This window comes from Convolutriloba macropyga, chromosome 4, assembly GCF_964194025.1.
Source record: "Convolutriloba macropyga chromosome 4, txConMacr16.3, whole genome shotgun sequence".
Classification (NCBI taxonomy): domain Eukaryota; kingdom Metazoa; phylum Xenacoelomorpha; order Acoela; family Convolutidae; genus Convolutriloba; species Convolutriloba macropyga.
The window spans coordinates 37,390,489-37,408,182 of NC_134471.1; the positions used below are offsets into that span (position 1 = coordinate 37,390,489).

Here is a 17,694-nt window from a genome sequence, read left to right on the forward strand (position 1 = left end):
CAAGATGAACTTTTCTATACAAAATCTTTCAACATAGGCGCGGACCGGCAAGATCTTATTGGATAAATTATATAGAAAACAAAAAACACAAAATATCTCTAGTCAGCTATGCCGATAAAGTGAAGTGATTTGAAATTATTTGGACTGTCAATATTCCCTTTTTGGTGGCGCCGACTGCAGTTTTCATCCTTTAACTGCATGAAATGTTTTTTTCTTGAGTCTGAACATTGAATGCACTATTGATCGGACTCATTCGAGTGGACACCTGCAGCTTTTCTTTGAACGTAGGTGGATTTCATCATTCACTCGACTTTCTTCATACAAGATTTCAATCGTACTAATAGCCAATGCAAAAATATGAGACAAGCAAAACTATTTCTCAGGGTTGTGTCGAAACCCAAAACTGCAATGCTGAGAAGAAATAGGTACCAAAGTTGGAAATTTCTTCTTGAGTTGATGTCATTTACGCTCACATTTGAGATCGAAATTATATCAAATTTATATTATCTTTAATGTTTAGGTTCAGTTATGGAAACAATGGAAGGTCTTCAATCGGATCTTCAGGATCTCGCTGCGCGAATTGATAATCGTCAAAACAACCAAGTTAGTCAACTTTAAACTCTTTAAGGATTGAAGCTTTGCATGATATCCATCTTGTAATTAGGGTTCTCTTTATCATAAATGATCCCAATGGGCAGTTGCATTGAGCGTTTTTGTTCAGTTTTAGAACTTGTAGGCCAGAGCTTTTAGAAAAAAAACTAGCTCAAGGAAATATTGGCATGAAAAAAATATTGAACCTGAATTGCATTGTAAGCTACTTCGGCTTCAACACAATGGAAATCCTGTTGAACTCATTGTTATGCTACGCTCGTCTTTAGAGCTCAACTGAATATAATTACATTGAATTAAAAAATGTGAATTAGTTAACCAACAGACAAGATTCACTAATAGCGTAAAGCCTTCCTGAAACCATAAGTATTGAACAATATAAAAGAAACATTTCTATTAGTTTCAAGTCTCAATCTTGAAAACCTAATTTTCCAGCAAAAACATTAGACAAAGACTAAAAACATAAAACTTTTGTTCGTTTTTTTTTGTGGCAGCAAAATCTGTTCGAAAAGGTTGCCTGTTTATGATAACTATCTCGAACTTTTATAATATCGAAATTGTATCAAGTACCTGTCTTTGCTGCCATGTAATTTCTTGATTAACCAATTTCATTCGTTGTTCTTGATCAAATCGAGAATACCTGGAAAACTTCAACTGCAGCTGAATAGTATTTATTCATCTCTATTTTAGGTTTGACATAGAAGTTGTCAATTGCCTGCATGTAGATCTGTAATATATGTTTTCAAAGTTCAAATAGATTTTAAGAGGCTGCAATTAGTTCCCGTATAAATTTTTAATTGACATTCCTACGCCGGGATGAAAAAAACACAAAGAGCGAACTTGGAAAAACAGATGTTAATCATTTTAATTTTCTTGGAATGGTTCATATTTTCTGTTTAAATTCGTTGGATATGGGCCTTTGAAAAATTTGTAGTTGAACCAATAGAAGGCCATACTCGACCCACTACCCAAACTTGACTCGTTAACAAAATTTTCACAACCCATCAAAACAACATAACGTTGGTAAATTTTTTTGTATTTTTTTTCCAATACTCTATGAACGTTCTTTGATTTTAAGTGCAATTAATCAAAAAGTTGTTACCATGAAAAGGCAATGGTTTTAAATTTCAATTAATTCGTAAATGACGCGATGGGGCAGAAACAATCTGCATGATATGCTAGCCCCAATCAATTTTCAGAGAAAAAAAAGAAACAAAAAACTCGATTAGATTGGAGATCAAATCAACTGAACCGAGGCAAAAATATACGATTAATCCTAAATAAAAATTTTTAGAGAGATTAAAAGTTCAATTTACTTTTTTTAAAAATTTTTTATTTATCTCCTGGTGCAGATTCAACGTTACCCATAAAAAAATCTAAATGCAAACGTTTTCAGATTAGAAATAAAACTTGGCTTTAAATAATATAATAATAAGACAGACCCAAGATGAGCTCCTTTTACAGCCTTAAGGTATAAAGAGCTAGGGCTACTTATTTCTGCTCGCGAAGTAGGCTTACCTCTATCTCTAAGACTAACCGACACTGTAAAATTCAGAAGATAAACTTCTATTAAAATGGTGGTAATACAAAATTGCACCGGAGTCCAGTGTATACACATGGTGTATCTAAACTAACAGACTGACTAGAGTCAGTGAGGCATGCGGAATATGCAGGATATGTCAACCTCGTCGTGTAGTGATGTGATGAGTCGTGTTGTTGTCAACGTGGGGTTGTAACTTGTGCCGTCGCCTGAAGTCCTTGTCAGTAGAGTGTTGAGTAGTGTCATCAGTGAGTAGTCCACTCAAATGCCGAACCGGTGGTGATGCCAGTTACAGGGTGTGCTGGTCAGTAACTGTCCCTCACCCAACTGTCTCTCACTGTCCTGTAGTGAGGATTCGTTCCCGGTTGGAGGATTGCTTGTAGTCTGTAGTCTCTGTCGGTTGTACAAGAAAATTTCTCTTTATCTCCATCTAGTACAGAAAATTACCGATCGGAATTACCAGCTTACTTTTTGGTGAAAATCCATCTTTTAGCTACTGTGCGAGCTACCTATTCCCTTTAACTTTTAGTGAAGTTTAATGTCTGTTGAGTAAACTCCAACCGGAGAATAGAAGAGAATTGATCCTAATCTTCAATTGACGCAAAGAAGAAAGGATGAAATTATTATATAAATGAGGGAAAATTTTAAAATGTCAATAGAAAACAAAGAAAAGAAAAAAAAGTTGTTGAATTTGTGCAGAACAGTGAACCTGCGACTTTTTGTGGAACAATGAGCCCAATGTGGTAGGACTGTGGACTACCTCGGAATTCAATTTCAACGTCAGCGGCCCCTGTCGTCAGGATCCCTGAAGAATTCCAGAAATTCCTTGTCTTGTGCGAGACAGGCAGCAAGTGCACGTGGCTATAAATTGGTGTTGCAGTGTGGTTGCAGCGACAAGAGCTGATTGAGGATCTGTGTTTGCTCTGGTGTCGGCTCTGTGTTTGCCAGCTTGTCCACTAGCCAGTCCTTGTTGAGGAGATTAAAAGCATGCCCGTACATGCACTTTGTGCCACGTCCCTCTACCCACTGGAGGTATTCGATAGGGAGAGGTCTGTGCGTCTTCGCATAGAGTGGCGAAAATAAAAAAACAAATTTTGATGGGGCCATTACGAAGGGTGCCATCACAATATGTGGGGTTGATGATCTAGCTGTAGTTCATGTAGTAGGGTGAAGTGAGTTTAATGTTGGCCATTGAAGGTGTGAATTTATGTGGCCCAAGGGATTGTTCCTGTGGAAGTGGTGCCGGACAAAGAGATAGTTGTGGATAGTGTGCAACATCTGTGTCCGATTGACTTTGTGCCTTTTGGTTATTTACATCCATTTGGATGCAAAAAACCAAACTCAGGGTGTAAGGGGTCGTATTTCTGGTAAACACGGAAAAGAGCAAAATCTCTCGTATACATTTTTTTCAGATAGTCGTTTTGACGATCTGCGAGAGCAAAGAATTATTTGGAAAGGTGCTAAATTAAAAACATCCATATTACGTCTATTTGTTTAAATACGTACCCCTGTTACTTATTAAGACAAATAGCCATAATTTGGATCCAATGATTCCTATGAGGCATTCTTATAAATAATTACCGTCGATAAAGTCACACCAATCGATATGGCGAAGTGAAAATTCCATTCCATTAATAAAGAAATAAATGAAATAATCGGTGTATTGGCTTTGTAGTTGTGAAAATTATTGGTAACTGTGCTTATTTTGCAAGGTCTGAAAATTAACTGCGTGTGCTACTTCAAATTTTTCGGTGGCATCATCGACTATTTGGTTAAATTTCATTTTTTTTATTGAGTCAGTCCCATTTCTTTTGCTATACATGGCAAGTTGCAGTGCAGTACAATCCGCGTTCGTGAAGTGGTTTTCAATCTCATCAAGCATGACCGTTCTAACCTTGGTTTCGCTCTTTAATTGAATAAAGCGTTCAGCGGTATGACTCATCCCCATCCGCGTCTAGTGAGATTTGCTGATCAAAATTGTCAATTTTACATGGTGCTTTAATGGACAAGGGGAATATATTACGTGTGACTTGGTCTACAAATTGGAGTATGTTCTGGTAGAATATAGGAATGCGTTCGAAACATTGATTATCTAATACAAAAAGTGGCGAAGAAACAGTCTTACCTTGAAATAGTGAAATAGCATTAGAACGTTTCAGTGTGGCGAATGTGTTTCGCTGTCCTGTGATGACATATCACATTAATGGGAATTTTTGTCTTAATAATATGAAGGTGATGTATTTCAAATTGCGATAAAGATCGCAGAGTTTTTGTAAATGGAGAGACTCGTGTGGTCCATTTCAAGTAAAACAGAACAAGTCATATAATCATGTTTTGCGTTAATTGGTTCGTTAGGTTGTACAGCACTGAACAAAAGCTGTTTGCGAGAGTAAAGTATTTTTTGGAAAGGTGCCAAAATCTCGCCGTAAACCTGGGGTTGATAGGGAAGTGAAGGCACTCTAGTCGGAGGTCCTTATCCCTTCCTTCCTTCACATACTCATTCTCGATCAATTCCAGTGAGCATGTGCTAGCTGGTGGTTTCAGAATATGGTGGGCTGGCGAGGCAACATAGTTTATCCTCTGAGGAACATGGACACCATGATCTGTGTTTATTTCCGGAGGATTAACAAAATATTGGATTGTGAAGTTCGGTCCGTTTGCTCTGTGCAAAATTTCTTGTGTTGGAAAGAAAGGATTCACTCATTCCTTGGAGGATGAGGGCTGTGAGCCTCGTGGTGAGCTGGCTGTGTATCTAGCAGTCGACTGTGATGTGCTCTGCTTGCGGGATACAAGTACAGGATAAATTTTATGTGTTGTTGTTCTTGGACGTTTTCGTGGAGAAGTGTCGCTGCACGGTTAATTATCGGTTGATGTTGGCCGATCGAAAGGAGGTGGCTGTTGAGAGGCTGGCTGGGGCCGAGATGGAGGATCTGTGGGTTTTCCGTATCTTTGTAAGCGATTGTTTGTTGGTTGTGATGCTAGTGTTGGCATTACTGGTAGTAGTTACACCAGCGATTGGGAGAGTGGTCGGGGGCCAAGAATTCTGCCTGAGTAAGCTCAATTAGGGACTACCGTTTCGGGTATTGATCAACCTGATTGTTCAGTGGCAACCTCGTCATCCCAAGAAGAGCTTCGTGTGGGTTGGGGTGTTGGCTGCGGCACCGACGTTGTTGGTTGTGTCGCCGGTTGAAAAAATGGTGGTGACTGTGGCACCGGCTGTGGCGGCTGTGGCGCCAAAGTAAAGGAATGCGGTGGCTTTGGCACCGGCTGTTGTCCTTGGAGCAAGAGTTTTTGTGACGAACTCAGTGGCCCCGCTGGTGCTGTTGGTAGACTTTTGTCGCTCGCAACATATAAGTGCAATATTCTGCCGATGAGGAGGAAGAAGTAGCCGGTGAAGGCAGTAGATTCACCCGAGCATAGGTAGCCAAATCCACAGACTTTTGCCGGGAAAAGGTCTGGGTCATCGCGAAGAGGGCTGGCCTCTGTATTTTGCAAACAGGCTCGGGCACTTGAGGGGGCAGCGCCGAAGGTGTAAGTGGCAGTGGTAGAATGTCGTCGACATCCAGCATAATGAGATCATACGCTGTAGGGTCAACTTTTGGAGGTATAGGTGAACCTCCATCTCAAGAAACGGACTGACAGCGGTGGTGTTGCTAAAACAAATAGATATTATAAACGAAAACTTGGAAAAATTAAAATTAGTTTTTCTGGGCTTTCCTGATTATCGGGATCATCTACGAAGGAATCTTCAGAGAGTGATATAACACGTAATCTTTTACGTTTACTAGGATGAAACGTGTGTATATGTAGTGATTGGAACTCTGGTTTATTATGAGGTTCTACTTGTAGTTCATAGCATTCAAAAATAGATGTGGGAAGGATAGAAGCTCTATGTTTATTTGAGTTATTTTGTACGGGAGAAGAAACCCATAAATAGAACATTTCAATTTTTCTGTGTTATAGATTCAAATCATTTTGAGAGTTTGGATTACTACTGTTAACAGAGTGCTTTCGTCTATTCTTTGGTGAGGTTGGTTTATATTGGGAAGCATCTGATTGTAATACATGGAAAATGGTTGGTGAAATGGCTCCGAAATATACTCCTAAAGTTTTACTTTTATCTAATGTGATAATAGGGCCTTAAAGTGATTCAAGGTTGTATGTGCTAACTGCGCTACGAAAAATTCCAAATAAGCGCTGAAAAAATTAAAAATATCCATATTACGTCTATTTGTTTAAATACGTACCCCTGTTACTTATTAAGACAAATAGCCATAATTTGGATTCAATGATTCCTATGAGGGATTCTTTCAAATAATTGCCGTCTATAAAGTCACACCAATCGAGATGGCGAAGAGAAAATTCCATTCCATTAAAAAAGAAATAAATGAAATAATTGGTGTATTGGCTTTGTAGTTGTGAAAATTGCTGGTAAATGTGCTTATTTTGCAAGGTCTGAAAAATAACTGCGTGTGCTACTTCAAATTTTTCGTTGGCATCATCGACTATTGGGTTAAATTTCATTTTTTTAATGGAGTTAGTCCCATTTTATTTGCTATATATGGCAAGTTGCAGTGCAGTATAATCCGCGTTGGTGAAGTGGTTTTCAATCTAATCAAGCATGACCGTTCTAACGTTGGTTTCGCTCTTTAATTGAATAATGCGTTCAGCGGTATGACTCATCCCCATCCGCGTCTAGTGAGATTTGCTGATCAAAAATGTCAGTTTTACATGGTGCTTTAATGGACAAGGGGAATATATTACGTGTGACTTGGTCTACAAATTGGAGTATGTTCTGGTAGAATATAGGAAAGCGTTCGAAACATTGATTATCTAATACAAAAAGTGGCGAAGAATTAGTCTTACCTTGAAATAATGAAATAGCATTAGAACGTTTCAGTGTGGCGAATGTGTTTCGCTGTCCTGTGATGACATATCACATTAATGGGAATTTTTGTCTTAATAATATGAAGGTGATCTATTTCAAATTGCGATCAAGATCGCAGATTTTTTGTAAATGGAGAGACCCGTGTGGTCCATTTCAAGTAAAACAGAACAAGTCATATAATCATGTTTTGCGTTAATTGGTTCGTTAGGTTGTACAGCACCGAACAAAAGCTGTTTGCGAGAGCAAAGTATTTCTTGGAAAGGTGGCAAAATCTTGCCGTAAACCTGGGGTTGATAGGGAAGTTAAGGCACTCTAGTAGGAGGTCCCTGTCCCTGTCTTCCTTCACATACTCATTTTTGGGCTGTTCCAATGAGCATGTTCTAGCTGTTGATTTCATAGTATGATGGGGTGGAAGGCGACATAGTTTATCTTTTCAGGAACATGGACATTATGATATGAGTTTATTCCCAGAGGATTAGTAAATTGATGGAGCTGGAATTTCGGCCCGGTTGCTCTGTGCAAAACTTCTTGTTTTGAAGTGAATGGATTCACTCGTGCCTTGGAGGATGAGGGCTGTGAGCATGCGAGCTGGCTGTGTATCTAGCAGTCTACTGTGATGAGCTTTGCATGCGGGATACAGGTACAGGATAAATTTTGTGTGTTGTTGTTCTTGGACGTCTTCATGGAGAAGTATCCGTTCACGATTAATTATGGGTTGATGTGGGCCGATCGAAAGGAGGTGGCTGTTGAAAGGCTGGCTGGGGCCGAGATGGAGGAACTGTGGGTATTCCAAGTCTTTGTAAGCGAATGTTCGTAGGTTGTGATGCTGGTGTTGGCATTACTGATAGCGGATACACCAGTGGTTGGGAGAGTGGTCGGGGGCCAAGAATTCTGCCTGAGTAGGCTCAATTAGGGACTGCTGTTTCGGGTATTGATCAACCTGATTGTTCAGTGGCAACCTCGTCAGTCCAAGAAGAGCTTCGTGTGGGTTGGGGTGTTGGCTGCGGCACCGATGTTGTTGGTTGTGTCGCCGGTTGAAAAAATGGTGGTGACTGTGGCACCGGCTGTGGCTGCTGTGGCGCCAAAGTAAAGGAATGCGGTGGCTTTGGCACCGGCTGTTGTCCTTGGAGCAAGAGTTTTTGTGACGAACTCAGTGGTTCGGCTGGTGCTGTTGGTAAGCTTGTGTCGCTCGCAATATATAAATGCAATATTCTCACCATGAGGAGGAAGAAGTAGCTGGTGAAGGCAATAGATTCACCCGAGCATAAGTGGCCGAATCCACAGACTTTTGCCATGGGGAGACCTCGGTCATCGTGAAGAAGGTCGGCGTCTGCATTTCGCAAACAGGCTCTGGTACTGGAGGGGGCAGCACCGAAGGTGTAAGTGGCGACAGTAGAATGTCGTCAACATCCAGCATAATGAGATCGTACGCTGTAGGGTCAACGTTTGGAGGTATAGGTGAACATCCACTCGAGGAGCGGGATTGACAGCAGTGGTGTTGACAAAACCAATAGATATTATATAAGAGTACTTGGTAAAAATAAAATTAGTTTTTCCGGGCTTTCCTGATAATCAGGATCATCTACGAAGGAATTTTCAGAAGGTGATATAACACGTAATCTTTTACGTTTACTAGGGTGAAAAATGTGTATATGTAGTGATTGGAAAATTGGTTTCTTATGAGATTCTACTGATAGTTCATAGGATTAATTAATAGATGTGGAAGGGTGGAAGCTCTATGTTCATTTGAGTTATTATGTACGGGAGAGTAAAACTTTTTCCAGAAATTTTTAAATTTTTTGTCTAAAAGATTCAATTCGTTTTGAGAGTTTAGAGTACTACTGTTAACAGAGTTCTTTCGTCTTTTCTTCGGTGAGGGTGGTTTATATTGTGAACAACCTGATTGTAATTTTTTTGGAAAATAGTTTGCGAAAAAACTACAAAAAATACTGCAAAAAATGTACTCTTAGCTAATGTGATATTAGGGCCTAAAAGTGATTTAAAGTGGTATGCTTTAAATGCGCTATGAAATAGTCCAAAGAGGAACTAAAAAATGTTGAAAACGTCCATATTATGGCTAGTTGTTTTAATACGCACCAGGGTTATCCAATGACTCCTATGAGGCATTGTTTTAAGTAGTTGCCGTCAATTAATTCACGCCAATCGAGATGGAAACTCTTTTCCATGAAGAGGAAACTCTTTTCCATTAATAAAGAGTTAGCTGAAATAATTGGTCTATTGGCTTTGTTGTTGTGAAAATTGTGCACGTAACGGTGCTTGTTTTGCAAGGTCTGAAAATTAACTACTTGCGCGACTTCAAATTTTTTGGCGGCACCATCGACTGATTGGTTAAATTGCATTTTATTTATTGAGTCAGTCCAATTTCTTTTGCTAAATATGACAAGTTGCTGTGCAGTATAATCTGCGTGGGTGAAGCGGTTTTCAATCTCATCAAGCGTGATTTTTCTAACGTGGTTTCCGTCTTTAATTGAATAAGGCTTTAAGCGGTATGACTCAACTCCATCCGCGTCTAGTAAGATTTGCTGATCAAAAATGTCAGTTTTACATGGTGCTTTAATGGACAAGGGGAATATATTACGTGTGACTTGGTGTACAAATTGGAGTATGTTCTGGTAGAATATAGGAATGCGTTCGAAACATTGATTATCTAATACAAAAAGTGGTGAAGAAACAGTCCTACCTTGAAATAGTGAAATAGCACCAGAGCGTTTCAGTGTGGCGAATGTGTTTCGCTGTCCTTTGATGACATATCACATTTATGGGAATTTCTGTTTTAATAACATGAAGGTGATCTATTTTAAATTGCGTTCAAGATCGCAGTGTTTTTGTAAATTGAGAGACCCGTGTGGTCCATTTCAAGTAAAACAGGACTAGTCATATAATCAAGTTTTGCGTCAATTTGTACGTTAGGGTATACAGCACCGAGCCAATGCTGCTTTTGGAAGATTTCAAAGTTTTCAGATTTACGATATACTTGTGATTCTTTTGGGATTACAAATCCGTTACAGATGTCTGCTTTAGTGTATGGTGTGATAGAAGGTGCTTTGTTTGGGATGGCCATATGTACAATCCTAAACTCTTCCGAGGCTTTGCCTGTTACAAAGTCAAAACCTTCGTGATACTGTATAAAAATATCTTTGAACTGTTCAGCGTAATAAGGGCGATCCTGATTTCATTTATAAATAGATTTAGTGAGTACCTCGAAACGAGATAGTGCTGATTCATCAGTAGGGTGATCTTGAAAACAACGTGTGTACATGTGTGATTTGTGTTGGTGCTCAGTGTTAGTTTCCTTATTTGTGAGTGTTTCAATAAAACAGCGTTTTTGAAATTTAATAATATGTGCATGTGATCTATAGATATCAAAAATGCGGCAGTGGTCATGTGTTTCCCAAACAATGACGATTGCTTTAATAGCGTAGTTTGGGGGACAGTACCCCGTTTGCAGATTACATTTAATGCGTGTTTTACCATAATAAATACTCTCAGGTATGCATCAACTGTGGGTGATATTATTGTTGACTCATGAGACCAATGCGTGCAAGTTATCAATGAGATTCATTTTCTGTTGAAAAGAAAGGTCTTTCCATTTTGTTAACATACAAATTATCGTGACCAAACTGGAAGACTCTTTTAAGTGAGATTTTGTGATAAAAAAGCTCTCTTTGTTGCTGAGTTTTGCATGGTTGGCGTATGCGCCTACCTGTAGTGTTCGAGTTTATGAGAAAGTGGATACTTGGGAAGGGAGGATTTTAAAGTATATCGGTTTGATCTTATATTGGCAAATCTCATTGAGCTTACAATACTGCTTATTTGTGATATGATGTGGGGAGCAATTATAGTGGGTTACTACTCGAACTTAAACTCCTGATTTGGAAGTTAAGACACTAGGTTTGTCAAATTTAGTTGGTTTTTTTATTGGTAGTGGATCTGAAAAGAACAGATTGATCAAGAGTATGATTAAATTTGTAATGGACGTGTGTAAGATTGTCCAGAATGAGTGTTATAGAAAAAAACATCCTGCAGTGTTCTGTGTTTATCTGCCAAATTTATAGTGTATTTCTTGACAAGTGAAGGATGACGGGTGTCTTAAACTCTAAAAATAGGGACAGAGGTGGAAAATAATTTGTCTTGTTCGACTACTGTTTCAACAGAGAAAGTGATTTTAGATTCTTTAAGTAAGTCGTGTGCCCGTTGTTTTTGTACTGGCGTAATTTTGTGCTTAGTAACTTTTTGCTTTGCCCAATTATGTAACTGTTGATGTTCACCGTTATTATGATCTCCGAAAAAAGCGGGTGGAGGACTACAAATTTTCGGTCAAGCTTTAATGGTAAAGTTGGATAGGTTCTAGTAGTATCAGGTTGTTTCTCAATACAATGATGAGAGTGTTGATTTGGAGTGGGTGAATTCGAACCTAATGTTATTATGGGCGGTGTACCGTGAAAACTGAGTAGTAGTGAACTCTGATAAGGAGGCGATGAATTGAGTATATTAAAGAAGTGATTCCAGTGAGCTTGCGAGAGTATACGCTCAATATTAGTTATTGGTATTTGCTGCGGAATAAACGGATTTTTTGCAGTTTGTGATGAAGTTGGTGAAATAAATTGAGAGCTTAGCAATTAGAAGTGTCTGAAATAAGACTAAAGTTTTGTGGTGTATCGTCTATATTAGAAAGTGTGAATTTGCTGTGGCAATTTGGATTTACTCTTCTTATAAGTGTAAGCAAATTTAATTGGCCGAGTAAAGAATTGTGGTGTGTTTGAGTAACTGAGAAATTCAAGTTGTGGTGCTCGTGGTGGAGCAGGTATGAGTGATGTCTGTCGTTGTAAAGTTACGTTTGCAATAAAGGCTGAGAACTGCAATAAATTTTTTTTGTTTGTATTTTTATTTATTTGTTGTTGTTGTGCTTGCACTTGTTGTATTTACGCTTGACTTTGATAGGTGGGTACTGGATTACTGACTGTGGGGTAAAATGGGGGGGGGGGGGGTAACCAGTAGGACGAGTTATTTCTGCAGACTTGGCAGTAGTAATAACCGGGTATGGGTTTTCTTCCGTTTCTTGTGCTTGTGGCTTTTTATTAAAGAGATTTAATGATTACTTTTTGGGGTGGATTGTTAATCTCTGTCGCTATATGAACAGCTTGGTGATTCTGAGAACAGGGGAAGACTTGGATTAGTGTTGGGTTGTTGGTTAGGGACGCAGTTGTGACGTTGATTGTTGGCCCAAATTGGGGCAGTGATGACAATAGAATATCTTTTAATGATTGAAAGACGGAGTGACAATTATTGGTAAATTTAAGAGAGTTATACTAACTCGAATTTCTGCGAAGGCTGATTATGATGGGATAACATTGTGTTGGTAGATTAGATCTAAAAAATCAGCGTTGAAAACTGTTAATCCTTTTGTTAAAAAATGATATGTGGATAGTAAATTCAATTTTGTGAGTTGTTGTGTTGCGTTTTGTTGGTATTGTTCAACCAAAATCAAAAAAATTCTATAAAATGCTGTGTGTCTTAAGAAGCTGGGATAGCGTCTAGATTTATTGTGAACACGATATTATAATAGAGGAGTTCAAAAATTTTTGGTGTTGCTTGTGGCGGATAAATTGGAGTATAGAAAAAAGCGATGTGTTCGTTGATAAAATCTCTTAAATAAAAGACCCATTCACAACAAGTGTGTGTGAATGTAGTATGTCATCTAATTTATTGAAAGTGTCTTGAAAACGTAATCAATTTGTTTAAAACTTTGAATATATGTCAATGATTCAAGTCTGTGGTGTAAATATATTTGCATACCTGTCTGTTTTTTGAAAATCATATGAACGTTCAATGGTGGGAGACTGAATTTTGTAGTTTGAGATAAAGTGTGTGCTTCTTTGAGAGCTATCAACTTGTATTGTTGATTGCCTTTGCTGCGGTGAGCTGACTGGCTGAAAGTACTGTCCGATGAGACAGTTCTTTTAAAGTAGTAGAGAGAAAGAAACAGTGTAGAGAGAAAAAAACGGAGAAACTTAGAAGTTTTTCTAAGTTACAAAGGAAAGAGTGAGAAGCAAGGCTTTCAAAAACAAAGTGTTTAGAGTTAAGAAAGAAGGAGATGAGAGAAAGTTTTGAAGCAAATTTTGAATCAAGAAGAGAGAACAAGAGAAACAACTGAGTTCTAAGCTGAGTGGACTGTGGAGTGAAATTAAACGATGCGATTTGGCTCGACCACGACCTTCTTCTTGAAAGAAAAAAGTTACCGAGTCATATCTCGTCAAGTTAATTAGATTCAGAAATTTTTCACAGACCGATCTGTGGGTCGGCTATTAAACAAGATTTTCGTTAATTTAATTTCTTTTATAGTCGTGGTGATTGGCCTATTTCCCCCTCTTTTTCCTTTCCCGATGAAGGGGATTTTGTGCTTCTGCTAGGGTAGCAGGTGGAAAGATAGTCCCTATGCTTTATTAACGCAGTGTATGAGCTTTGTCATTTTTCTCAGTGAAAGTATTTGTTTTAGTGGGAGAGGGTGAAAGAATTAACCGAATTTTTCCTTTCGTGTGCGAGAACTGGGAAAGTAAATTTTTAGTGGATTTCTATTTGTGGAGTATTTTGAGTATTATGCTAAATTGTGTCGGCTAACTAAAGTGCGAGAAGCAGTGTTGGGTGTTATTTTAGTGGTATATATATGCTTTAGGAGTGGGTTGTTCGTAAAGCCAAATCTTTTGACTGTGGTCTAAAGACTTTATAGTCTTTTGTCGGTTGTTTTCGTAAACGGACATCTCTGGTAGTGTAATTTTTCGAGTTTGTCTTGGATATTTCAGAGGGACTACAAAATGGTGGGTGGAAAGTTTAATATTTGATGGTATGTCCGTCTGTCTAGACGGAACGAGACGGATTTAGACTTTGTGATAGTCAATTTTTGAGGTTTAAGTCGTAATTGAGAGTTATTGGAAAAGTATTTTTTTTTGTTCTTGAATGAATAATTCTTTTGGGTAATATGGGACAATATTACTTCTATGGTGGGTTATTTGTTTCGCTGAAATGTCTTCTAGGTTATATGTTAACCTTGTGGGGGTATCGGTTATTTTATGAGGGCCAATTTTCTGTGGTTGTATCTTAGTTGATTTTGGAAATTCCAATATGTGGTGTTTTTTTGAAATAAGAAAAAAAGTGCCAATTTTAGTGATTGAGCCCCTCAAAAACGGCGGTTTTTGCAGATGCATTTACGAACGTGGTTTAAGCACGATTTAGGAACCATTGTGCAAAGTTTCTTTCTGTAATTTTTTACTTTGCGGGCGGTGACCAAGATGATCAGTATGTGTGTTTTGGAAACGAGTGACATGGGGATGTTCGTGAAAGGTTACAATGTCCAAAACTATCTGCAGTGGAACATAGATTAAACAGTTTTGGCTTTCTGGGTTTTATGCCAAAAACAAATTCATATGGTGAGATATTCGTATTGGTTCTAACTTGTGATCTGAATGCAAAGGAGAAGGTTTTTGCTTTTTGTTACCATGTGTCATATTGTCAGTTTGAAACAGTGCGAAGAAATGAGATTAATGGCCTATTTTAATTTTGTACTACTCCATCCATTCGACCATGGTGTGCACAGTGTGTGTGGTTTAAGTTGTACAATATAAATGCGGAAAAAAAGTGCAATTTCGCCGCTAAGGTATTCATTTCCATTGTCAGCGACTAGAATACCGAGTATTCCGAATTTTACTATCCAACTGTCAAAAAGCATATTTAGTGCGTTTGCTGCATCTTTTCTGGGGAAGGGCGAAGAACAACATAAAGTGTGAATGCGTCTACTATAACATAGACGTAGGAATTTCTATCCGAGGACAAAGAAATTGGACATTTCGTGTCCACTGAGATACGGTGATTGAAGTAGGGTGAAACTTCTAAGAAGCTGTTGTTAAGCCATGAAAAGTTTTGGCATGGATTTGCTCATTTGGAAATTCAAGCAATCTTGTGTAAGTATTGCTATCCATGTTTTTTTATTTGGAAAATGCTAACTTTCTCTTATTGTAGCATAGTTTTTTTGACGACCGGGATGGCCTGAAAGGTCGTGTGAGTGTGCGATATGAAATACTGTTAAAAAGAGAAAATGGTAGACATAGTTTTGTAATTGTGTCTCTTGTATACAAAATAGGAGTGAATTTGTTTGTTTTACGCTTAAGTCTCAAAAATTTCTATTGTAGTGTAAAAAGCCCGGATTGTTAAATTAGGAACAGTAGGGGGGTTTTTGAGTTTTTTCCAAAGAAAAATTTGTCGTAAGACAGGGTCTTGCTAATGTATTGCTTGTAGAAATCTATCAGTGATTTCTGTTTGTTCATTTTAGAAATAGTCGTATGTTTTTGGTGATTTAGGTACGAAATCATCCATTGCTGGAAATGAAATTTTTATATTTTTTATCAATTCGGCATAATTTCCGTTTTGTTTATTAGGTGTAAATGGTTCTGTTTTGTTCGTGTTTAGTGTAACATCCGTATGTTGTACTATAGGGTAGTTTTCTGAATATACCTGGTTTTGTTTTAACTGTTGAGTTCTGTGTTGGTGCACATGTTCTAAAGGCTGTACTTTTATATTGGTGCAGCTCTGAGGTTTTCTGTTTTTAGATTTTTTATTATATATGTCTGATGTCTGTAACATTGTGTCTGTTGTGGTATCTTAAAAAAACATCGTCAAGATGCATGATGACCTTACCTTGACGAATTAGTGGTTTGAATATTTTACTCGTAAAGGATGAGAAGGCGGTTGGGCCGAAAGAAATATCGTAAAACAATCATTTCAAACGGTATTGTATTATTGCCCTGCAATAACAAAATTTGTGGGTCATTGATAGGGTTTATCTAATGGCATTTGGTTATACGCACTCTTCATATCGGATATTGAGAAAATTGGTCCTTTTTTTCGTGTGATTTCAATTTGTATTGGCTTTTTTGGCTAGCTACATTTAGTTTTGCAATCATTGTGTTAAGTTGACGGGGTTCTAAGAGAACTTTTAGTCACTCTCCTATTTAAGTATGATTACTGGGTTAATAAATGTTTTCCCCTTAGTGAGAGGATCTGTATTTACTGGTGCAACTTTATCGAATTGTTTTAATATGTCAAGTAAGCGCTGTATTTTTTTTGTAATTGTAGGGGTATACGATTGGTTCGTTGTTTTTTGAATAGTTTTGTTGCTTTTAGGGGTAAGTTTGCTTCAAATTTGAATCTTCCTACATCAAATTTGGAAGCAGTGTTCATATTGTAGTAAGAGTTGTGTAAATAGTTCAATCTGTATTTGGTTAATTTAGTGTGTTCAAAATTGAACATTTGGAAGAAATTTTTCTCTGTCTCTGCGAACATAGAAGTGTCAAACGGTATGTGAAAAGTTTTCTGTTGTGCTTTATATTCACGTTCCTGTTGCTTGGTTAGGTTTAAGCAATTTAGTTTTTTAAGTGTTTCTGAAAAACCGTATGTACGATAATCGGCAGTATAGGCCTTCATGAACTCAGTGAGTTCTATAATGCAATATTTCATGGTGTGTAGGTACATAAGGGAAACATCTTGTTGTGCATGCGCAATTAGCTTGTTTACAAGTGTTAGTGGTTGTTTCAAAAAGATTTTGAATAAGAATTCGAATAAAGGATTGCAAGGCGCATTCCAAAATTTTTTAAATTCATTCTAGAAAAGAACATATTTTTGCTTAGTGGTACAAATGAGAAAACAGATTTGTAAATTATGGTTCCATCTACAAATTTGGTTTTGCACTGGTATGCAGTGAGTGATTAAGTCAGGATTCTGTGCTCAAATGTTTGGAAATATAATGTATGTTCTCTGATAACGGGAAGTAATCGTGAATAAAATGGTGGTGGTTTTTTGGAAGATTCATATAAATTTCAAAATTTTTTCCCATATTTAGTTTTGAAGACAGTCCATGAGATGAACATTTTTTAGATTCTACATTTTTGCTAGAAAATTAAATTTTGTTTTTACGTATTTGAGAAGTGAAAGGTTTTTGTAAAGTTTGTGTTTCGATAAGTTCTGTGTTCCGTTACGTTTGGGTAGAGAGCAATTTTTACAGTTCCGTGTTACTGTAATTTAGAGTTCGTTGCTGGGAGAACAAATATTGAAGCTTTCAGTTGAAAATTGTGGTAGTCTTTGATTTCATTCCAAGTATCATTTTTTAATACATTAAGTGCGGCGCCCGAGTCAATAAAGTTAATTTTGAGATGTGGTGGAGGTGATTTTGGTATGACCAAGCGTCTGTCGTGTAAATATTGTAAGTTGTAATACCCAAATGTTACTTTTACTCGACGTGGAAGGTATGTATTCTTCTGTTAGTGTAATACATTCTTACTGACAGTTGAAGTATTCGTCTTGTGTATCTTGGTTGAGTTCTAAGAGTAAGTTTTCTAACTGTTGTTCTAAGAGTTGTTCTTCTGAAATAAACTTTGAGTTTCTCTTTGTTCCGTGTATGACGTTGTGTGTTCTGTGTGTTCTTGGTCTAAGAGTGAATTAAAGTAATTTCGTACATTGCGAAGGCGATTACGTGAGATTGGTCGTCGTGAACGATTTCAATCTCTATTATAGTTAGGTGGTTGCGATCGAGAGTTATTAGAGTAATTGTTGTATTCATTATAGTTTGGTCTGTCCGAACGTTTTGTGG

At 37.7% G+C, this 17,694-nt stretch overlaps 1 protein-coding gene across 2 annotated transcripts in view; it reads left to right on the plus strand.

The window, feature by feature from the left end:
• The window catches only part of LOC142338419 (uncharacterized), a 138,529-nt gene that overhangs the window by 106,793 nt on the left and 14,042 nt on the right, over positions 1-17,694 (plus strand). For both annotated transcript variants that reach the window (XM_075388174.1, XM_075388176.1), the window contains exon 4: positions 521-603. In XM_075388174.1, the coding sequence (XP_075244289.1) occupies positions 521-603 (83 nt within the window). The remainder of the gene's footprint in view (positions 1-520; positions 604-17,694) is intronic.